Below are 22,482 nucleotides of genomic sequence, written 5' to 3'. Positions count from 1 at the left end.
ATGCTAGTCACAGCCTTGTGAGCTATATAGCAGAAATGGCCATGTGACCAGATGCTGGACTTTCTTCACACGTGAGAAGTGGGATCCAGGGCCTTTGGTCATGACTTCCTCCCCAGCCGTCTCCTGTCTTCTCTGCAGGTTGAGCTGGAACGGGGCAAGACCCTGCACATCAAAGCCCTGGCTGTAAGTGACCTGAACCGTGCTGGCCAGAGGCAGGTGTTCTTTGAACTCAATGGGCAGCTTCGATCCATTCTGGTTAAAGACACGCAGGCCATGAAGGTACAGTGCCCCCAGAGGCAGTCAGGTGGTAGGGATGGGCCTGACCTGCTGTCTTATGTCATCTCTGTCCTATCTGCAGGAGATGCACTTCCATCCCAAGGCTCTGAAGGATGTAAAGGGCCAAATTGGGGCCCCGATGCCTGGTAAGGTCATCGACATCAAGGTGGCTGCAGGAGACAAGGTGGTTAAGGGCCAGCCCCTCTGTGTGCTCAGCGCCATGAAGATGGAGACTGTGGTGACTTCGCCCATGGAGGGCACTATCCGAAAGGTTCATGTGACCAAGGACATGACTCTGGAAGGCGATGACCTCATCCTAGAGATTGAGTGATCTTACTCTGGACTGGCAGCCTGGCCAACCCTACCCTAAGCCTCTCAACAGAAGCTGTGCAGCCAGGGCAGGCCCAGGCCAGCCAGTTCCTGAGAGTAGGAAGGTCAGGCCTTTGAGGTCCTGTCCCATGGGACAGCACACACACACTACCTAAAAGTGGCCGCCCATTCCCTCCAGCTATTTGTCCTTTTCTTACTGGCAGGCAGTTGCTCACATATTCATCTCTTGCCAAATAAGGGTCTGTCTGCTCCTCATGGGAGACTAAGGTGTACAGTAGGTGGCCTTGTGCTTGGGGAAGTGGTTTAGGGGTTCTACCTCTGGGGGTAGAGGGAAGACCTAATTCACAGGTCCTGGGAAATTTGCTCAATAAAGTGGCCTTCCCTTGCCCTCCACACTAGGTCATGTACAGTCTAGTCCACCCTAGTGGCAGTGTGGGTTTATTTCTCTCAAACTCCCATGGGATCTAGGTCAGATCTGCTTTTTTTTTTCTTTAAACTTCCTAGACCTCAGTAAAATAGACCCGCAAGCCTGTCTGCCTAGTGTTCTCAGGATACTTGTTACAGCAGGCCACTGCCTACCAGCCCCTCACCTCCCAACCACCAGCTTCTACACAGGAAACGAGCTCCTAGGGAGGCAGGTGTATGACTGTGATACTTCCTGTTGTAACTTCATGAGTGTGGCTATGTCATAACCAGCTTTGGGGGAGTGTCACTAGATGTCCACATGTCCATTTTCTCAGTCACCAGCTTCAGAGAGTGGGTCTCAGCACCCCCTTAACTGTAGGGGACTTAAAAGGATATTCACACATTTTTAAAAAGGCAAAGGGAAATAAACCATTGTAGAGTGTGGTGGGCAGGTAGGTGCTCGATAGAGTTCTTGCCACTTTCAGGGCTGTGACCTTTGTCCTGGGTTCCTCCAGGGCCTGGGCAAGGCAGAGGGGTAGCAGTCCACATGGACCCAGAGCCTTTACTCCTGAGTGAGAAGCCTCCTCTTGGGTCCTGGACCCACAACCTTGTGTAGAATGAGGCTCCTCCAGCTCACAGGACACAGGCTGGAAGCCTCATTGCTGGGGCCAAAGCTGTGGATATTCCTTGACCTGAGTAACAGGTGCAGGTCCCACAATGAGATGAGTTTCCACTTGGCCCCTGTTAACTCAACCGCCACAGTTCAGGAAAGCCACAGCCTTAGCAACCAAGTGAGGGCTCTTTCCTGTCCTTTACTGTTGGGACCTGCTTGCCAGGCTTACCTGCCCAGGGAGCTGGGACAGTACACATAGTCCTAAGTGTAGCCTTAGGTCCTTACCAAGATCCAAGTACACAGAGACAGAGCCCCAAATTTCCAAGACCATGTTAGCCAAGTTAAATCTCTTTAATATCCCAATACAAAGTCTTGATGCAAAAAGACAATGAGAAAACCCTGGGAAGTTGAGAGGAGGGGTTTTATAAATAAACCCACCCGAGCAGCTTTTCAAGGGAGAAGGGGGGACACAAAGGAGTTAGAAAAGCATCAGTCCAAAGAGGGAGTGCACAGCTCCTAGGATTTGTGCTTGCCCCCTCACTTCCAGTTGCTGCTCATCCCCCCTTCGAGAGGGGCTGCACCTTTTGGATATCTGCTCCTTTCTCTTGGTCCCTGGGATTCAACTAGCTCTGGCTTCAATCCCCTACAAAAATTCCTGAGATCTCGGGGACCCCAGCCAGCCCCTCCCTTGCAGTATTCCTTGGTAAGGAGGGGCTGGAGAGCCCATCAGAGTTCACCGGAGTGCACACAAGAGTGACGGTCAAGAGCACAGTAGGGTCTCTGAGGCTCCTGTTCGTTCCAAGAGCATACAAAGAGGAAGGCTGCCATAGAGCTTGGGGTCTGTCAGGGGTTGAAGCAGAAGCAGGAAGAGTCCCACACCAAGGGCATAGCCTGCCAGCAGCGGCCACTTCTGTGGATGCTCCAGGGCTGCACACACAGCAGGGAAGCCCATGTAGTTGCAGAAAGAGTGGCAGAGAACCGGCCCTATCAGGTGTCCTGGAGAGAGGAGATGGTGCAACATGTGAAGCGGCTCTACCACCAATGGCCCTTCTAGAGTTAGTGACCCTTGTCTCCTGAACAGGAGCTCAGTGACCCCTACCCCACACACTGATCTGCCCCCATGTTATAACCTCTGCTTCCACCTCTCAAAGATCTTAAAAATCTGAGGACCCCGGCTTAGCCTGTTTCTAGGACTGTGATAGAAGAAACAGTTGCATCCACAGTATCCCCCTTCTCCCACCCACATCTGTGGGCCCCTGGAGACCCATGAAAGGCCGAGGACCAACCTGTGCGGATGAAGAGGAAAGCCGTATAAGCACCGAAGACAGCGGTATAGGAGAACTGGAACGCTGGAGATGGAGGCTGCGAGTGACCACACCTGCATGCCCACCCTACCCCAGTACTGCACATCCCACAGCCAGAGACCACCCGCTCCCCTTGGCAGTGGCTGCCTGCCCAGTATCTGTGGCTGTTCTCTGTACCCCACCTTCCATAATCAGTGGGCCCCATCCAATATAGCTCTTTGCCTCCAACCCTTTCTGTATAGTGTCTATGAGGGACATGATAACACCCCAACCCCTTACTGCCCCTGGGCAGCTCTCCAGGCCTCACCTGCAGACAAGAAGATACTTCCCACACTGCTTTGGCGGAAACGCAGCTGCTCAATAATGTGGTGAAAATGGGCTGGGAGGAAGGTGAAAACCACATCATATCCCTCTGGCTTTCTACCTAGCTCCCCCTTCACCCAAAGCCCCATTTTTAGCCCTTATGCCAGGAACATTGTTGCTGGACAGGTTAGACTCACCAACTCCAAAAAAGAGTGGGCAGGTGAACACAGCAGGGCCCAGACCTGTGCATGGGGCTAGCATGGGCAGCATACAAGCCCGGAACACCAGCTCCTCTGTCAAGGGTGCAATAACTTGGTTTCGTAGCCAGCGCATGTCTGTGAGGCAGCGGGCCCAAGAACGAGGGGCTAGAGTAAATATTCAGGATAAGCAATGAGTGCCTAGTTACTAGAGACATCTGGGGCACTCTCCCACAGATTTACTCTGGCCAAATTCAGTTTAGGAAATCCTGAGACTCAGAATGGGGAAGGGAACAAGCCTTATCAAACCAAATTATAATGTCTTGAGATAACTGACAGCAGTAAGGGAAGGCAGCAGTAGATGAGAAAGTTATAGTAAATTCCAGAAGCACCCAAATTTAACCAAGACCAATCTTTGGGGAAGCCAAATGATGGGAAAGCAGGGGAAGATGCTTTCTGGCCCATATCAAGTACTGCTTTGGAGCCGGAAAGGCCTCCTTGAGCATCATAACCTTACAGGGTACCCAGCAATAAAATCCATTTGACTGATAAGGAAACACACCCTGAGAGGTGACATCTCACCTCTTCAGTCCAGATCACATCATCTCACTGACTCCTTTCCCCAATGTTCTGGACTGCCTGTGCCTACCTTTTCCTCAGTCTTGAAGACTCACCCAGGACAACCTTCAGCCCATCTGTCAGGTCACACGGGCAATCCATAGAGAGCTGCATCAGTGGACCCAGGAAAAGGATCTGGGTTGGGATTAGGGGATGGGGAACAGATAAAATGAAAACCTTTTTACCACAATGCCATTACACTAGTGACAACAGAGTTGAAAAAATAAAGCAGAACTCACCATAGTTAGCAGCAGGGGCAGCAGAGCTGCCGGGAAAATCCCCTCCAGCCTGAAGCCCATCAGGGTAAGCAGTGATGTGCCTGGCTGAGCCACAGGAAAAGGGGCATCAGTGATGTTCCCTCCCACAAAAATCTGGATTCTTTCCCTAGTTGCCCTGTGCCCCGCCTCCTTCGCACCTGGATGCCAGTGAGTTCCCTCCAGAGCAGCACGCAAAGAGGGGACAAGCTGGAGACTACCAGGACACTGGTGAAACGCCGCTTGATAACAGCGGGGTGGTCCCTAGGAAAAGGGACAATAAGTTCCACGGGGTCTGCAGCAACCACGGGCCAAGGCGGCCCCACCCCCGTCCGGTCGAAGCTCCGCCCTCAGCCCCGCCCCACGAGGGCGCCGATTCCGGCCGCGCGCGCATCCCCCGCACCTGGGCAGCTCGCTCTTCCACACGTAGAGGCTGCCCACGTAGGAGCAGGCGAGGCTGAAGCAGGAGAACACAGACACCCAGCAGCACAGCCCTGGGCCCGGACCGCTCAGCGCCGCTGACTCGGGCTGCCGCTCCGGCCTCGATACCGACAGTAAACGCAGTCCGTCCCCGCCCAGCGCCGCCATCACGCCCGGACCCGTGGCGCGCAGCAGTGACGTTATGGCGCGGGTGACGTCAGGAGGCGGCGCAAGATGCCCATCCCCGGACGCTCCTCCCCTTACACTGTATTTGACACTGTGCGCTTGGAGCAGCTTTATTGACGTATAGAAGGCATGATACACGTGTTCCGGGCTTCCTTGGCTTGCTGGGAGCCTCAGTAGCGAGCGCTTAGGACCTGTGTCCGGGACTCAGCCACTCGGACAGATTGGCGATCTCCTGTAGCCACAAGTCCTGCGGGAGCAGAGGAGGCGGTGGTGAGGACCCGGCGCCGGTAGCTTAGGCCCGCACCCGCCGTGAAACGCTGCGGTACCTCCAGGCCGCCGGGAGGGCTCGCTGCGTCTGCCGACTGGGCCCTCCCATGGGCCGCTTGTGTCTGCGATCCTCTAGCAGTGAGGGAGGCCTCGGTGGACTGGCGGTCGCGCGTGACGGATTCTGGCGGGCTCAGGTCCCTTGCTGGACCCAGAGCTCGCGATTCTTCCCTGCCCTGGTTGGGGCTGCACCTCTTAAGCCTTTTGTTTTCTGCTTGCCCGATGGATTCTAGGAGAAAATAAGCCCATTTCATTTTTTTGGTGTGTGGTGGGAAGAGGGTTCGAGACAGGGTTTCTCTGTGTAGCCTGGCTGTCCTGGAACTCACTTTGTAGACCAGGCTGGCCTCGAACTCAGAAATTCACCTGCCTCTGCTTCCCAAGTGTTGGGATTACAGGCGTGCGCCACTATCGCCTGGCAATCCCATTTCATCTTGCTCCCGAAGATTTGTGCCAGTGCTACAGAGACTGTTGGGGCAGGGGCATAGTTCTAAATTAACTCTCCTGCTCCACCTTTCCAGATGAAAACATTTCAGTGCCTGACCTAATGTAGCGCCCCACCCCCACCCCCATAATAAGGGGCATTTAACTTTCCACACAGACTAGGTGATAATACGTATTATAGGTGATATGTATTCCAGGCTCCTCTGAAACCAAGCTTTGCTTCGGGCAATAAGCAATTCAGTCTCTCTCTGGTATTGTAGGTAGTTGCTACAGAGGCAGCCTTTTGTTGTTGATGTTTAGACAGACTCTCATGAAACCCAGGCTAGCCTTAAACTGATCATCTTGCTTCTACCACCCAAGTGCTGGCATTAGGTATTTTTTTGAACATGCTTTAGCTCAGCGGTTCTTAACCTGTGGTTCGCATAGATGCTTACATTATGGTTCATAACATTGGCAAAATTACAGTTAAGAAGTAGCAATAAAGATACTTTTTTGGTTGGGGACCACCACAACTTGAGGCACCGTATTAAAGGGTTGCAGCATCAAGAAGGTTGGGAATCATCATTAGCTTATCTGTAATAGATCCACTTGCGGAAGAACAAACGGAGGAGGATCAAACTCAGTATTGACAAGCAAGCAAGCACTCTGTTGCTGAGCTACATCATTAGCCCCATCAGGTGCAAAGTTACAGTCTTGCCTTGGCAGATTCCTCCTGAGCAGGTCCCTGGGGATATCAGTCAGTGAATGCACTTTTCTCTGGAAAAGCTAATGTGCACATAGTACAATGTACAAATTTCTGGTCCTATCGAGTAGCTTTAAAGTAGGAATGCTTGCTGCTGCTACTCCAAGCCCCTCAGTCCCCATGGAAGGCAAACAAATCCCAGGTGGCAGCAGCATGGCTAAAGTGGAATGGGATAGTTAGACCGCTCCACACCATGAATTTTATTTCTCTGGTTTCAGTCCAGGACTTATCCCAAAAGATAGAGACTTACCTGGAAGGAACTCCAGACCAATATTCTTGTGCTGGTCCTCGGTGTTCTGGGCTGAAATATTTTTCTCTGGAGTCAGGTGCTTTAACAATTAGAAAGTCCAAGTGAATTTTCCAAAGACTGAATGAGCCTTAGTCATGTGGTTTGGTTTATAGGGATGTTCTTCACCTGGAATTCCCTCCTCCTCCTAACTCATCCCTTCTGTGGACCCTTGTGCAGCTCACACTGTAGCCATGCCCAGCATAGCCCTCTGTTTGTCCCTGAACTTCAGGCTCTGAAGTATGGCATGATTCATTACTTTTATGTGTTTATGTCCATCTTTCTACTCAAGATTTATTATATATATTTGTGAGTAACCATGTGAATTACATGTCTACAGGAGAGGTGGTCAGATCCCCTGTAATTGGAGTTACACTTTTACAAGCTGCCTGATGTGAAAACTGGGAACCAAACCAAACCAATACTGGCATGTTCCCTCTTACAGCCATTTCTCCAGTCCTTTTTTATTTTGTTCTGGCTGTCTGGAGCTCAATATGTAGTGTAGACTAAGCTGGCTTGACCTCACAGAGATCTGCCTTCCTGTCTTTGCCTCATGAGTGCTAGGATTAAAAGCATACACCACAGTCCCTGGCCATATCTTATTTTAAAATAAAATTCTTTGAGACAGGGTCTTATATATCCCAGAGCTGACCTTATATATCCGTTATATATCCCAGTCTTACCATCTGTCCCTTTATATACATGTACACAGTTAAAAATATATCTTTAAAAAAGATGAAAAAACGAGTTTTTGCTTTGCTCAAAAAGTGCAGGAAAGCTGCAGGTATACACCCAACACTTCATAAAACAGCCTCGTAACACACATGTAATCCCAGCACTCAGGAGAGGGAGGCAGAGTGAGCAGGAGTTCAGGAGCATCCTCAGGTACATGGGAAGACAAAGGCCATTCACAGATACACAGTGAGACCCTGTCTCAAGCAATAACCCTCTCCTCCACCACATATACCTGTACTTCAAAGAACACCAAGGGAGCTGGGAAGTGGTGTCATACACCTTTAATCCCAGAACTTGGGAGACAGAGGCAGGAGAATTTCTGAGTTCAAGGCCAGCCTGGTCTACAGGGTGAGTTCCAGGACAGCCAGGGCTATACAGAGAAACCTTGTCTGGAGGAGGGGGAAGGACAACAAGGAAAAAGAAGTAACCAATAGAAGGTAGGCAGGGCTTTGGGGAGGGAAGCTGGGTTATGTGCAGTTCAGCAGGCACAGTGCTTGTTTTCAGTGTGCTGGAGATCTCTGGAGTTTGGTGGGAGGAACACACAGCACGGTGGCTATCCTTAAAAGCATCCAGTTGACACTTCAAATGGAAGTCTTATGCAGGAATTACACCACAGTACAATGCATTCTACGATACATTGCTTTTCTTTTCTTTCTTCCCCTTTAAGACAGTTTCACTATAGCTCTGGCTGTCCTGGAACTCACTATGTAGGCCAGGTTGGCCTCTGACTCCCAAGTGCTAGGATTAAATGTGAGAGCAACCTGGCATCCTTATTACAAATGTTTATGTTATAAAAGCTCTGCAGTTATAGTTATCGTCATTTGGGAGGGGGGTGTCCCACAATCTATCCCAAGATACCCAAGTCTTCAGGTGCATGCCACCTTTAAGTGTGCACCACCAGACCTGAGCTACACTGCTTATTAATACAAGTTCCAACTTCTAAGTAATTACATTCTGAGGAACACACAGGGGCAAAGATGGCCCTCCAAAACCAGTGCAGTTTCAGTTCACTCTGGCCTGGAAAATCTTGTGTAACAGACATGTCTTTTTCTTTCTAGAAACTGGTCTTACAGAGAGGTGACCCACTTGAGATGGCTAGCACTGTGAGCCTTGCACACCTGTCAGTATCTGGGCCCCCAGAGAGACAGCCCAGTCCTCAGGATACAACTTCTTGATTTAACACAGTGGAGGATTCAATTCTCATCTGCATCCAAGGAAAACAAACCTTTCCTTATAGAACTGCCCATTTTTCCTTAAACTATGAATGGGTTAATTCTTTCCGGTGAGTTGGCTAGTTACCATGGAAACAAAGTAAAAGGGGGGGGGGAAATGGCCTATCCCCTTGATCCTGTAGTTTGTAGCTGAAGCCACTGGGTGGCACTATTGTGCCTCCAATGAGTTAACACAAAGTGGCAGCTAACAGAGGGAAGGAATAATGACAATCGATCTATGCACACTCATTCCCTGGGCCTGCCACTCAGCTCTACAAAGGCACAATGTGACCAGGCTTTGAAGCCCTGCCAGTTACTAGCCATAACCTGCAAGGTTTAAGTTTCACAGTTACCTTATTTATAAGATGGGAGATAATGACCTAATTCAGAACATCTTTGTTGAGACTAATATGGAAATACAGATATATATTCCTTTCTTTCAGCATCCTCGAGTTACGAGGGCTGTGGATGGCCCTGAGGCTGTGAGCCAGCGCTACAGACAAATGGTAAAGAGCCCAGATCAATTCTTTCAGACTTCACTGGGATGTCAGAGAGGCCCAAGAAAAGATCTTCATAAACAGAAACACCGCAGAGACACTGAGAGGAGCTTCCTGGGTTCTAATAATGGCTCATGTTGTGCCCTCAAGGTGTTCCTGGTTGCAGGGAACTGGACTGTACCCCTTCCAGTCACATCCTAACACTGTGAATGTGAGATTATTTGGAAAAAGGGGTCTTTGCAGATATAATTAAGGATTCAGAGATGGAACCATACTGCATGCAGGACGAAGGGTGGGCCCTCTTAAATCATAAACAGTTGGATAGGGAAAGACTAGGTGAAGATGGGGTAGAAACTGGAGTTATGTAAGCCACAAACTAGGAATCCAGAGAGACAGGATGGATTCTCTCCCAGTGCATCTAAAGGAAACACGGGCCTGCTCGCGCCTTGATTTTGAACTTCTGGCCTCCAGAACTATGACAGAATAAATGATGTTTTTAAGTCACTAAGTTCCTGGTAATGTCTTACAGCATCTCTAGGAAACAAATACACTATTTCTAAGCTTTACTTGCCTGAGGTGTGGACATCAGCTCTCCAAAAGGACGAAAATCAGTGAGGTTTACAGTGAGGCCTGCACACAGGCAGGACAACCGTTGGCAGGGACAGTTGGCAGGCTCTGCGTTGTGTCTGTCCTGCCTGAGCTCCAGGACCCCTCCGACAGGTAGAAAGCGGTTTAAAGGGGAGAACAAATGCATGTGCTGACCTGAAGGTCCTGGTCTTTCTGAAAGCACTAGGAATTGAGTGGTAAGATACAGTTTGAGGGGCTGGAGGGACAGCACAACAGTTAAGGGCACTTGCAGCTCTAGGAGAGGGCAGGATTTGGTTTCCAGGATCTCACAACTTGTAACTCCAGCTCCAAGAGATGATGTGTGAGTCAACAGTTGACTCCTTTATGGTTGAACGGGGAAGCACCATGTAGGTCATCACGCTGCTTACCAACAGACCTCTTCTTATGAGACTGGAGTACCAACAAACACACAATAAAGAGATGACGAAAATGGATGCACTAGTCTCTGTGTGACACAGTGGGGTAGCTAGGCCAAACAGACATATATGTAACCCCCCCCCCCAAGCCTGTGTTGCCTGGGTTAATCATCTTCCTCCCTGGGCTGCAGGAGCTGGGCTCCAGGCACGAGCCACCATGCCCATTGGTCTTCCTGTTTCCCAAGCCTGTGGTCTTCACTGGAATTTACATACCACGATTGAGTGTATGTATTTATTTGTGGGTTCTGGGTTCTGTATAAGCACTTTTGCTAAGTGTGCTCACTTACTGAATTTTAAGAGTTCTATAATGAACTACGACAAGTGGCCTGTACTTACTTTTAAACTAGAAATCCAGTTTCTTCCATAGATACAGGGTTATCCTGTGTCATACAAGTATATCAAATAAACATTTTAAACATAAATTTGTGTGTTTTTATAAATAAGTTTACATTGAGAAATATCTAATGTCTGAGAACATAGTCTATTCTGATACAAAGATATCTAAAGGTTGGAATATGCACTGTTCTGATATAGAAATATCTAATGGCTGGAATATGCTCTATCCTGCTGAATGTATCATGTGTATATGAAAGGAACTGTATTTTTATATGGTTGGACAAAATGTATTTATGAACATCAATTAGGTCAAATTGATTGATAGCAGTTAAAAACTTATAAAGACTTACTGATTTCCTGTCTAGTCATCCTGCCAGTTATTGAGAAAAGCATGTTGAAATCTCCAGACATAGTTTGGATTTAACTCCTTGCATTTAAGAGTTTCATTTTGTTTCCTGTATTTTAAAGCCTTCTTGAAAGGTCTGTGCATGTTTGGGACTATGGACTGTCCCTGGGTTATAATGGCTTAGCATGGATTCTTGGTGCCACAATGGTGGGGAAGCACATTCAAATGATCTTCATGGATCCCCCCATCCTTGTTTGTTTTATTTTTCGAGATGAGGTTTCTCTGTGTAGCCATAGCTGTCCTGAAACTCACTTTGTAGACCAGGCTGGCTTCACACTCAGAGGTCTGCTTGGATCAAAGGCTACACTGCGTCTACACTGTGTGGCTTCCTCCTAGGCCTCACTTTGAGAATAACATTCAGTGTAGCCCATGAACTGTTGCACAAAATTGGCTTTGTGTTTAGATAGTTTTTCCAAGGGAGAAGCTGTTGTGTCTGAATACATAGCTCGGCTGGGCTATGATATTCAGTTTCCTAGGTGTATTAAGTGGGATTTTAGTTATTATTTTAACTTATGATGGGTCATTGCAATGCAATCTACTTGTTGATGTTGCAGATGTTGAGGAGCATCTATAGTGTCTCATGACCAACTGATTTCATTAGTATGAAATGACCCTGTCTATTTTTATTATTATTTATTAATGTGTGTGAGCACATGCATGCTGGAGGATGGAGCACTAACCTTGGGGTCAGCTCTCTCCTCCCACACACAGGGTCTCTTCTGCTCTTTGCTGTGCTGTGTACTGCTCTAGGCGAGCTGATACACAAGCTTCCACCCCATTCTTCTGCCTTTACCTCCCATCTTGCCATAGAAGTGCTGAGATTAAAGATATACACTACTACATATGGCTTTTTACATGGGCTCTGGGAATCAAACTCTGGTCTCCAGACATTCTTAACAAGAGCCCTCTCGCTGGCCCTGAAATGGCCCCATTTATTCTACATAGTATTTTTAACTCTAAAATCTACTTGTATGATGCTGAAATCATCAGTCTAGCTGTAGTTTGTATTAATATGGTTTGTATTTTCCTGTGTGCGCATGCCCGGGCATGTGCACGAGTGTATATGTGTGTGTGCGTGTGCGTGTGTGTGTGTGATGCTATCACACTCCACCTCAATTTTGAGACAGGATCTCTCATTGAACCTGAAGTTTGCCATTTCAGTTAGAATACCTGACCAGGAAGTCCCTGGGGGATCTACTGTGTCCACCTCAGCAGTGACGTTACAGACACACAACTGTACCCATTTTTATATGAGTGATGGGAATCAGAATTCAGACCCTGCTGGATAGTGCTGGGGGTAGCCTATGCCTTTGTTTGCAACACTTAGGAGGCAGAGATAGAGGCAGGTGGATCTCTTGAGTTGGAGACCAGCCTGGTCTACACAGCAAGTTCCAGGACAGCCAGGGCTGCACAGAGAAACTGTCCTGAAAATGAACAAACACCCCTACAAACACACCAGAATTCAGATCCTAATGCCTGCACAATAAGTACTTTATCCACAGAGCCACTTCTCTGGCTTGTCTTCTCTTTCTCCCCCTCCACCCCCAGCACTGAAATTAATTCTATTCCAGAACCCAAGGCTAGAGGTGGTCTCAGTTAACATAGGATTCTTCCAGGCTGTATAGTAACTTCTTGATTCTTTATCCAAGTTCATTATTACTATTTATTTTATAATAATGCATGTTGTTCATCATCATATACATGCAGTGCTTATGGAGGCCCGAAGAGGGCATCAGACCCTTGGGACCAGTGTGACAGACATTGTGAGCCACCATGTGGATGCTGGGAATCCAACCTGGATTCTTTGCAAGAGCAGCCATTGCCCTCAACCACTGAGGACTCTCCTCAGCCCCTCTTTATCTAATCTTTCTCTATGACCGGCCTCGCACAGCCTAGACAAGCACTCTACTACTGAGCTACAGCCACAGCCTCCCCCTTCCTGCCACTATATAGTTCAGCAAGGTCTTGAACTTGAGTTTCTCCTCCCTCAGCTTCCCGTGTAACTTGGAGTGTAGGTAGGCACCAACCACTATGCCCAGCTTGTCTTTCTTTTATTTGGTAACTGGATTGTTTAGATCAAATACCTTTAATAGAATAATTCGTATGGCATAGTTTAAATATATCATCTTTAGAGAGCTGGAAAGATAGCTCAGTGGTTAAAAGCTATTGTTGCTTCTGTAGAGGATCCAGATTTGATTCCTAGAATCCACATGGAGGGTCACAACCATCCCTAACTCCAGTTTCAGGGGATCTGAAGCTGTCTTCTAGTCTCTGGGGGTACAGGATGTATGTAGTGTACACACATACATTCAGGCCAATACAGAGGATAAAAATAAATCTTAAAAGTAATAAATGTAAAAAAAATAAAAATAAATTAAAAAAACAAAAAGAATAATAAATGTATTATCATTATAATTCATGTCATCTGCCTTTCACTGTTGCTGGTATAGAACACACTTGACTCGCAGAGCTAAGAACCGCACCTCTCCCTACTCTCTTGCTTCCTTTCTCATTAGGTGCCAGCATCATGCTGTCCAGATTCTCTAACCACCAGAGTTCTGAGCCGAATAAGGAACCCGCTCTCACATATTTTGTCAAAGTGATGGACAGAAGTAGTTCCCCTGGGGCTCCAGCTCCATTGTTTACATCGGGCACACCTCTAAGCCTTGCCTGGATTCCCTCTCCTTGTTTGATGACCTGTATGCTTTCTCTAGACAGTATGGTGGGGTAATCATCATTTTATTTAATGGAAAAACGTTTTTGAACCAATAGAATATGATGGTACACACCTTCAATCCCAGCACTCAAGAGGCAGAGGCAGACAGAATCAGAAACCATCCTGGTCTATATAGAGAACTCCAGGCCAGCCAAGACTGTAGAATAAGACCCTGTTCTTAAGAAAATAAGTTGTGAGCCGGGCGTGGTGGTGCACACCTGTAATCCCAGCACTTAGGAGGCAGAGGCAGGTGGATTTCTGAGTTCGAGGCCAGCCTGGACTACAGAGTGAGTTCCAGGACAGCCAGGGCTATACAGAGAAACCCTGTCTCAAAAAAAAAAAAAAAAAAAAAAGAAAAAGAAAAAAAAGAAAAAGAAAAAGAAAAGAAAAGAAGTTGTTTTCCCCATTTCTCAGAAGTGATTATTCCTTTTATTGCCTAATGTTAAATCCCACTGTGATATCCCTCCCTCCCTCCTTCTCTCCCTCCTCCCTCCCTCTCTCCCCTCCCCTGTCTTAGAAGCCATGGTGTAATGATTTAATCTTTAGTCTCATTTGTTTGTTAAACCCATGCTTTAGTTTTTAAAAAAAGTCAAGAGAACCAGAGCAAGGCATGATAATTCATGCCTTTAATCCCAGCACTCAGGAGACAGAGGCAGGGAAGGAAATCCAGAAAGGTGGGCTTCAGTTAGTTTACCGTCAGCTAATCCTGGGGTCTGAAGGTACACAGCATTTCTATCTAGGTCTCCCCTCTTAGGACATTGCTACCAAAGATGCTAAAGTTATCTCTCCTTAAGAGTGGAAATTACAATGGACCACTCTATACCTCTAGCAGCCTGAAGGCAAACTACTAAAGGTAGATTTTTATTAGACAAAAACTTTGCAACAGTAATTTTACGAATGCATTATTATTATTTTACTGATGCAGAACCCAAAACTCAGAAATGTTAACTCAATCGAATGATCTCAGCAACAAATCAGTGGCAGGATGGAACTCAGTGTCCTGTCATGCTCTCTGCTTCTGCAAGTCACTTGGTTCTCTGATGTCTCTGTAGACGCACGTATCCCTGCTGACAGGGCAACTAGACATCTGAAGCATTTGTACTCATCCACCCTGAATCAAGGGCTCCCACATCAAAATGGGAGGTTTCCACGAAAATACCAAGTATTATCATTATACTTACCTGCTCTGGGTCACACGAGCAGTGGTTCAGAAATTGGTGCTGGGTGATATTATAAAATATTCTGTGCAGTTTGGCACCAAATTCCTGTGTGTCAGCTGCCTACAACAGGTAAAAAACAAGAGGTGCTGAACTCACTGGAAACCAAAGGGAAAATGCTGTAAAGGCAAGAAATATGACTTCTTCCCTGTGTTCACAGTTATATCTCTGAGAGCTTGGGAGGCAGAGAGAGCCTGAGATACTTGGTATGTGAAATACAAATGTCTTCCCACCTAAGGGAGTTTCTTCTACCAAGATCTTTGTCTACAGCACATGAATATTTCAGAGATCCCTCTGTCTCATGACTGGGTTGAAAAAGATTCTCTTCCTTGAGCTGAGTGAGAAAGCAGTCATTCCACTGAACAGTGAGGCTGAGGAAGAGGGAGGACGTGTCAGACGAAGAGGACAACAGTCTCCATGAAGAGCAAACGGGCTCAGCCTTTGATGCCTTAGTACAAAGCTGTGGGTAGCAGTTAAAGGACACAAGGAAGAAACATACACTCATTTAGAAAAAGATTTGTCTTTGGGTGTGTGTTTGCATGTTTGTAAGCTGTGTATGTGCAGGTTCCTGAAGAGGCTAGAAGAGGCATTAATCTCCTGGAGCCGATTGTGAGCTACTTGATGTGGGTTCATGGAACTAAACATGGGTTCTCCGGAAGAGCAACACATTCTCTTATAACAGCTGAGCCATTTCTCCAGCTCCTAACATATTATACTGGCTGGTTTTGTGTGTCAACTTGACACACATGCTGGAGTTACCACAGAGGAAGGAGCTTCAGTTGGGGAAGTGCCTCCATGAGATCCAGCTGTGGGGCATTTTCTCAATTAATGATCAAGGGGGGGAGGGCCCCTTGTGGGTGGTACCATCCCTGGGCTGGTGCTCTTGGGTTCTATAAGAGAGCAGGCTGAGCAATCCAGGGGAAGCAAGCCAGTAAGAAACATCCCTTCATGGCCTCTGCATCAGCTCCTGCTTCCTGGCTTACTTAAGTTCCAACCCTGACTTCCTTTAGTGATGAACAGCAATGTGGAAATGTAAGGTGAATAAACCCTTTCCTCCTCAACTTGGTCATGATGTTTGTGCAGGAATAGAAACCCTGAATAAGACACATATTAATTTTATAAATGAGAAATTGAAATTCAAAAAGAAGTGACCCACTCAAAATCAGGTACGACAAAAGCCAGGGCCACTTCTTTCTACCCCACCATCCCCACCCACAAAGGTGAAGCTATGACTTAAAGGTACTTGCTTATAAAGGCAAAATTTTTGTGCTATTAAAGCACTTTTTTCTAGGAAACAATTTTAAACAAAACAAGATATCAATCACATAAATTATTACCTGAAGCACTATTTACATACAGCAATAAATTACCAATGTAAATGCCCAACATTAGAAGAAAGAATTATTAAATTAGATTAACTAATAAAGTACACTATTTATTAACAAAAGCAAATTCTATCCTTGTTGAAATTGGTAAAATTCCATTTTATATACAAAAATATAATTCCCTGGTTTCAACTATGCAATATGAGATGTGAAAAATTAAAAGTAAAGAGAAATTAGTATTTAAGTTTTTCTATATGACGTTATAGTTTAAGAAAAAAGTGCATGAAGATGAAGCAACAGCCAGGCATGGGAAGCAGAAACAGGTGGTGCTTTGTGAGTTCAAGACCAGCTTCCCCTACACCGAGTTCCAGAACATGGAAAGATTGTCTCAGAGAAAAGAAAAGAAAAGAGAGAGAAACAAATAGGGAATCTGTTATCTACTGGCAATGTCTGTGGTCTGCTGGCAATCCCAACTGGTTACCATTTGACTCCAAAGGAAGAACGGAGACTAACATGCACTGAGAACCCATCACACATAACCTGTTTTCATTCTTGGCCTCTTTAGCCACCACAATACATGTTCATGAGCTAAGGGGTTTACAAATGCTGCAAATGTATTTGTGACAGCTTTGGATGTCTGAGATCAGATCATTAATGTTAACTGTCATCTTAACAAAATTTAAATCACCAGTTGATGATTATTTCAATTACATTAACTGATTTGGGAAGACCCTTCTTAAGTGTGCACTGTTCTCTAGGCAGGCGATCATGAACTGTATACAATGGAGGATGGAGTAGCGAGCTGGCATCCTTGTATACCTCCATTGCTCTGTGTCTTAGAGTTTCTATTGCTGTGGTAAAACACCATGATCAAAAGCAGCTTGGGGAGGAAAGAGTGTATTTCATCTCTCAACTCTCAGGTAACATTCCATCACTGAGGGAAGCCAGGGTAGGAACTCAGGGCAGGGGTCTGAAGGCAGAAACTGAAGCAGAAGCCACAGAGGAACACTGCTTCCTTGCTTCCCATGGCTTGTTCAGTTGGCTTTCTTATATACCCCAGGACCACCTGCCCAGGGATAGCGCCATCCTACTACACCAACCATTAATCAAGAAAATGCTCCACAAGCTAGCCTACCAAGCTGATCATTTTCTCAACGGAGGTTCGCTCCTCTCAGGTGACTCTAACTTCTGCCAAGCCGACTAAACACCAGCCAGCATATTCTATCATTATGTCTACAAATGTAATATGATTAGCTGCTTCAAACTCTTGCTGTCCTGACTTCTATGATGAATTGAGTGGAAATAAACTCTTCTCCTTGAAGTTGCTTCTGTCAGAATATTTTCACACAACAATATTAGAAACCAAGACATGTGCCAGCACAGATAAGTTCTGGTAAGGGCCCTCCTCAGGGTTTTTTCCAATCTTTTCCTGTATCCTCATACTGAAGAAGAATCAAGGCTTTCTCTGGAGATGCATTTTGTTCTAATTTACTGGGTGGGGCGCCAAGACCCACGTGTAAAGGACAGAGCGCAATCTGTGTCTGTTCTCTTTGTCTTTCATGTAGCTACCGATGATCACAGTAAGGTTGTCAGGCTTGGCAGCAGCTCTACCCACTATTAGCAGCTCATGAGGCCACTTAATTAGGAACTAATCCTTGTGGGGTATTCTCCAGAGACTGCTCAGATACAAGTTCAACAAGTTCAATAATAAAAAGTCATTATTAGCCAGCTGGTGACTGCACTGGGTGTTCAGGACCCCAGTGTAGCCCCACTCCTTTCCCTGAGTAATATAAAAATGATGTCCTGAGTTGACATACTTCAGTTAACAAGATTAGTTAGCCAGAAACAGAACTACAGAGGTGAAAAACCAAGATTAATACATTAAGAGACTTTCCCAGAACTATGGACTTTGATGGATCAAATCTTTGTTTCACCTTTGGCAGGTGGTCCTGTCTGTGTGCTGAGTTTTTCAGCCTGAATGATACTTCCATCATGGAGTCCGTTGTGCTAAGGTATTAGAGCCTGCTCAGGTCTGGGGCCCTGATACAATCCCATTTGTTTCACCTCTCAGAGAACAAAACAGCCAAATGAAGAGCACAACCTAAAACTCTTTTAAATGTTTCCTGTAGGCCACACATATTTAATGCCAGCACTTGTGATGCAAAGACAGGAAAATATCTGAGTTCAAGGCCAGCCTCGTCTTCATAGTGGTTCCAGGACAGGTCAGGACTACATAGAGAGACCCTGTTTAGATCCAGGTATCAAACTCAGGTACAATCAGGTTTAGCAGCAAGTGCCTTTACCTGAGATATCTTGACAGCACCAATAACTTACAGGTATCTTGGGCCAAGAATCCCATGTTGAGGGCTAGGATTTCAACATGTGATGTTGGAATGATACAGATATTCAGACTGTAGTATATATTTAGCTCCCAACCTATGAGGAACTCATATTTTCCCTCAACTTTTAAACAAGTTTCACAGAAGTTAAATATAGGTCTAATTTCATATAGCAAGTAAACAAGTCCAGAACTGAGTGACCCCCAACTCCGATTCCAATTTATGTCACTCACTCCATTTTGTCAAATAAACATGTTACTGTGTCTGCTCACTTATTTCTAGTGTATTGTGTCATCATGGGATAAAGAAGCATTTTTCAAGGAACTGGGAACCAAAGATCTAATTCTAGTTCTCTCATATAGTTGTGTATGTAACCTAAAGAGAGTGTAACTCTTTTTTTTGTTTTGTTTTGTTTTGTTTTTTTGTTTTTTGGATTTGGTTTTTTCAAGACAGGGTTTCTCGGTATAGCCGTGGCTGTCATGGAACTCACTCTGTAGATCAGGCTGGCCTTAAACTCAGAAATCCGCCTGCCTCTGCCCCCCAGGGTGCTGGGATTACAGGCGAGAGAGTGTAACTCTTAAGTAACTTTTCTCATTTATAAGAATTATATATATATATATATATATATATACATACATACACACACACATATATATATCATATGTATATGATAACATATGTAAATGTACATATATGTATGTATATATGTGTGTGTGTATATATGTATATATGTATGTAAGTATATACATATATATATATACTTACATACATACATACTGTTATTCTTCAACAAATTATTTCTGTTTTTCTAAGACAGGATTTCTCTGTGTAGCTTTGACTATCCCGGAACTCACTCTGTAGACCAGGCTAGCCTCAAACTCAGAGACCTGCCTGCTTCTGCCTCGAGTGCTGGGGCTAAGGGCATACACCACCACGCCCAGCTTAAACATTGTTTGTGTATGGGTGCTTTGCTTGCAGGTATGTCTGTGTACCACATGTATGCTTGGTGCCTATAGAGGCCAGAAGAAGGTGTCAGATGCCCTGGAACTGGAGTTACAGATGAGCTGCCATGTGGGAACTGGGCATTGAAATTCTGGGAGAGCAGCTCTTAACTGCTGAGCCACCTCTCTAGCCCCAACAAAAACTTCTGATAACATCTGGTACTAAGTAGGATCACACTGGAAGTGCTTAGCACTGTATGCTATGTTGTAAAGTCTGTTGCAGAGTATCATTTAGCTTCATCTGTTGACCCCACTCCCATCTTCTAACCTCAAGAGCCTGGAGGCATGTCTTCCTGAAGTTGCTGGAGGTACTTCCAGTCAGCACACTCATGATGGAATTCACAGCCACAGAGATGGGGGCCTGCAGTCTCTGGTGAGTCTGGAGCAAGGGGAAACTATTAGTCACAAAGTACTGGCTCTGAGAATGCCAAAGGGGTGAAGATTTTAGTCAAGGCAGAGCATCAACAGTGCTACCATCAATACTTAGTAAGATAATGACATGACATTTGGTTGTTTTACAACTCAAACATTCTCTCTTTTTTTTTTTATAGAGATAGCATAACAACATAGACATATCAAGAAAAGACTGCACTGGGTAGAGACTGGGGAATGTAGCTCAGTTGATAGAGTGCTTGCACAGCATTCATGAGGCCCCAGGCTCAAGCCCTAGCACAGAATAAACCAGGTATGTAGGGCCCTGAAGGTAGAGGCAGGAGGATCAGAAAGAAGATCAAGGTCATTCTCCACTAAGAGTTTAAAGCTACCTTAGAATATGTTAGTCCGTTTCCCAAACAAACAAGACAATAAGACATATTTGGAACTGGATATAGCTCACAGTTATGAGAAAATACTGCTCTTGCAGAGGGTCAGTTCCAAGCATCCATGTCAGGCACCTAGCTCCAGTGGCCTCTATGAGTACCCCCACACAAAAACACCCCCAAGAAGCAGTCCTGGGACTGCTCTAGAGCCATGCCCCACCAGAATGTACCCCACGCAACCCTGCTTCTTGGGGCTGATGTGCCTTCTCGTGTTTGTCTTTGCCATAGTTCTCATTTATTTGTCTTGGTGTGAGTGAACACCAGGAGACCCTCACTGCCGATAGCCTGGTGAAGTTACTTCCTGCCCACTCTGTTGGGCGAATTTCCTGAAGATCAATATGAAGATGTACTTTCATATAATAATGCTGTTTAGATGTATTGATGAATTTCTGATTTGATTCAAATAATTTTAGGAAGGAAGTTTAAGGAGATGGTTGTAGTTGTTTTGCCAGAAAGATGTAATAAAGTTAGACTCAAGAATAGCGTGTGCCCTCCTCATAGGATAGTGAGTAAAGGTGCATAAGGAGGAGGCCGTGAGCTCTCACAGGTGCACTAAGAAGAGGAACAGGCTTGGACAGATAGATTTGTGACCAAGGAGAAACATTCCTTCTAGGTCAGGTCCATTGCTTTGAACTTATAATGAGCTTATAGAATGAAACACTGCTTTGAACTTAGTATCGACAACCTTCTGTTATTTCCCTTTTGTGTAACATGTATCTATGAGGTAATGTTATAAAGAACTTTTATCTAAGAAGATAGATATGGGCTGAGAGAAAAAATAAAGTATGGCTGTTGGGGCTCTGTATATATGTGTATATATGTGTGTGTGTGTGTGTGTATATATATATATATATATATATATATATATATATATATATATATATACCAACATGCATATATGTATATTGTCTCTACATACACACATATGTATGTATACAATAATGCATGTGCACTTGTGAAATAGGTGGTCGGGCCCAGCCTCTGTGTATATGTGTGTGTGTGTGTGTGTGTGTGTGTGTGTGTGTGTGTGTGAATGACTTTCTCTCTATCCTTTCCTTTCTTGCTGGCCTCTTCAAGAGTTATAAGAGTACAGAGTTTCTTGCTGGGAAATCTTGTTGGCCCCGGATACTAAGTTTTGCTCCATCATCAGTGCTGACTGACCCTGATACTCTCCCCGACTGCTGGTAGCACTACCCCAATCACCTCAATGCTTTCCTCAGTTACCTGGATGTTGGAGCTGGCCTTCAACACATTAGATTTATTTTTGCTTGTGTTTGTTTCTATGTACTGAGACAGGGTCTCACTGTGTAGCCTAGGCTGGCCTTGACTTCAGAGATTCACTTGCCTCTACCTCCTGAGGGCTGAATTAAAGGTGTATGGCACTACACTGGGCTTTGATTTATTTTCATTTTGTATGTACGGGTCATTTTGCATGAATAATTTGTGTACCATGTGCATGCTAGCAGAGGCCAGAAGAAGGCATTAGATGCCCTAGAACTAGAGTTACAGACAGTTGTGAGCTGCCTTGTGGGTGGTGGGAATCAAAATCGGTCTTCTGGAAGAATAGCCAATGCTCTTAACTGTGGAGCCATTTCCTCAGCTCTAAAAATAAATCTTAAAAAAACAAAATAAAGGAAATATTTAAAATGTTGAGCTAAACTTACTGTTTGAGTATACAGCACATGCGGGTTTGCACATGTCACAGTGCATGTGTAGAGGTCAAAGAATAACAATTTGGTCCCCTCAGTCCACCTTTATGAGGGTTCCTGGGATCAAATTCAGTTGATCAGGCTAGTGTGGCAAGTGCTTTCCTGCTGAGCCATCTCAGTGGCCCCTTACTTAGTATCAGGGTCTCGCACTATAGCCTTGGCTGGCCCGGAACTCATCCTATGACTCAGGCTGTCCTAGAACTTTCAGTAATCTCCCTCAGCTTTTCAAGAGCTGTGATTACTCACAGACTAAGTTGATCTTGTCAGACCAAGATCAACTTAAATGCTGTTGGTTTTGTTTTTAGTTTTAAGTTTTGCTTTTCATTTGTCTATTTTCTCTACAAGGGTGGGGCACAGGAGTTAAAGAAATGTATTACCCAAAGTGCACAGATTGAAAGAACTCAGTCTGGGCAGAGCAAGTGTGACATTA

The 22,482-nt window shown here is 45.5% G+C and overlaps 3 protein-coding genes and 1 long non-coding RNA gene across 10 annotated transcripts in view; 2 read left to right on the top strand and 2 right to left on the bottom strand.

The window, feature by feature from the left end:
* The window catches only part of Pc (pyruvate carboxylase), a 97,483-nt gene extending 96,484 nt beyond the window's left edge, over positions 1 to 999 (top strand). For all 3 annotated transcript variants that reach the window (XM_052193345.1, XM_052193340.1, XM_052193346.1), the window contains 2 exons: positions 139 to 279; positions 359 to 999. In XM_052193345.1, the coding sequence (XP_052049305.1) occupies positions 139 to 279; positions 359 to 607 (390 nt within the window). In that variant the 3' untranslated portion in view covers positions 608 to 999. The remainder of the gene's footprint in view (positions 1 to 138; positions 280 to 358) is intronic.
* A 938-nt stretch (positions 1,000 to 1,937) lies between these two features.
* On the bottom strand, positions 1,938 to 4,934 carry Rce1 (Ras converting CAAX endopeptidase 1). 5 transcript variants are annotated; one of them, XM_052193399.1, is made up of 8 exons: positions 4,704 to 4,933; positions 4,462 to 4,564; positions 4,286 to 4,369; positions 4,103 to 4,181; positions 3,429 to 3,596; positions 3,236 to 3,307; positions 2,911 to 2,986; positions 1,938 to 2,620 (listed from the first exon to the last, which is right to left on the bottom strand). In XM_052193399.1, the coding sequence occupies exons 1-8, from the start codon at positions 4,886 to 4,888 to the stop codon at positions 2,260 to 2,262; spliced, it is 1,128 nt and encodes a 375-aa protein (XP_052049359.1). In that variant the 5' UTR covers positions 4,889 to 4,933; the 3' UTR covers positions 1,938 to 2,259. The 5 variants fall into 5 exon arrangements, with proteins under 5 accessions (XP_052049359.1, XP_052049332.1, XP_052049339.1 ...); XM_052193372.1 differs by having other exon boundaries at positions 2,288 to 2,620; positions 2,911 to 2,973; XM_052193379.1 differs by having other exon boundaries at positions 2,288 to 2,620; positions 2,911 to 2,973; positions 3,429 to 3,566.
* A 143-nt stretch (positions 4,935 to 5,077) lies between these two features.
* LOC127692805 (uncharacterized) lies at positions 5,078 to 10,807 on the top strand. The gene is made up of 3 exons (XR_007979524.1): positions 5,078 to 5,176; positions 8,493 to 8,716; positions 9,089 to 10,807. It is a non-coding gene; the product is annotated as an uncharacterized LOC127692805 (long non-coding RNA).
* C1H11orf80 (chromosome 1 C11orf80 homolog) overlaps positions 5,111 to 22,482 on the bottom strand; it is a 76,862-nt gene continuing 59,490 nt past the window's right edge. Inside the window, 5 exon segments of the mRNA XM_052193364.1 lie at positions 5,111 to 5,220; positions 5,223 to 5,459; positions 6,664 to 6,742; positions 14,825 to 14,923; positions 19,794 to 19,904. Coding sequence (XP_052049324.1) covers positions 5,111 to 5,220; positions 5,223 to 5,459; positions 6,664 to 6,742; positions 14,825 to 14,923; positions 19,794 to 19,904 — 636 coding nt within the window.

The sequence above is a fragment of the Apodemus sylvaticus genome, chromosome 1, assembly GCF_947179515.1.
Source record: "Apodemus sylvaticus chromosome 1, mApoSyl1.1, whole genome shotgun sequence".
Taxonomy (NCBI): domain Eukaryota; kingdom Metazoa; phylum Chordata; class Mammalia; order Rodentia; family Muridae; genus Apodemus; species Apodemus sylvaticus.
This window is presented reverse-complemented; position numbering and strand designations above follow the sequence as displayed.

What these genes read in the sequence shown, in the direction of transcription:
- Rce1 (XM_052193399.1), bottom strand. Translation starts at nt 4,888, where the DNA reads ATGGCGGCGCTGGGCGGGGACGGACTGCGTTTACTGTCGGTATCGAGG. An exon ending in TGCCCCTGCTGCTAACTATG is followed by an intron (nt 4,182 to 4,285) that starts GTGAGTTCTGCT and finishes ATCCCAACCCAG; the next exon opens with ATCCTTTTCCTGGGTCCACT. An exon ending in TTTCCTCTTCATCCGCACAG is followed by an intron (nt 2,621 to 2,910) that starts GTTGGTCCTCGG and finishes TCCTCTCTCCAG; the next exon opens with GACACCTGATAGGGCCGGTT.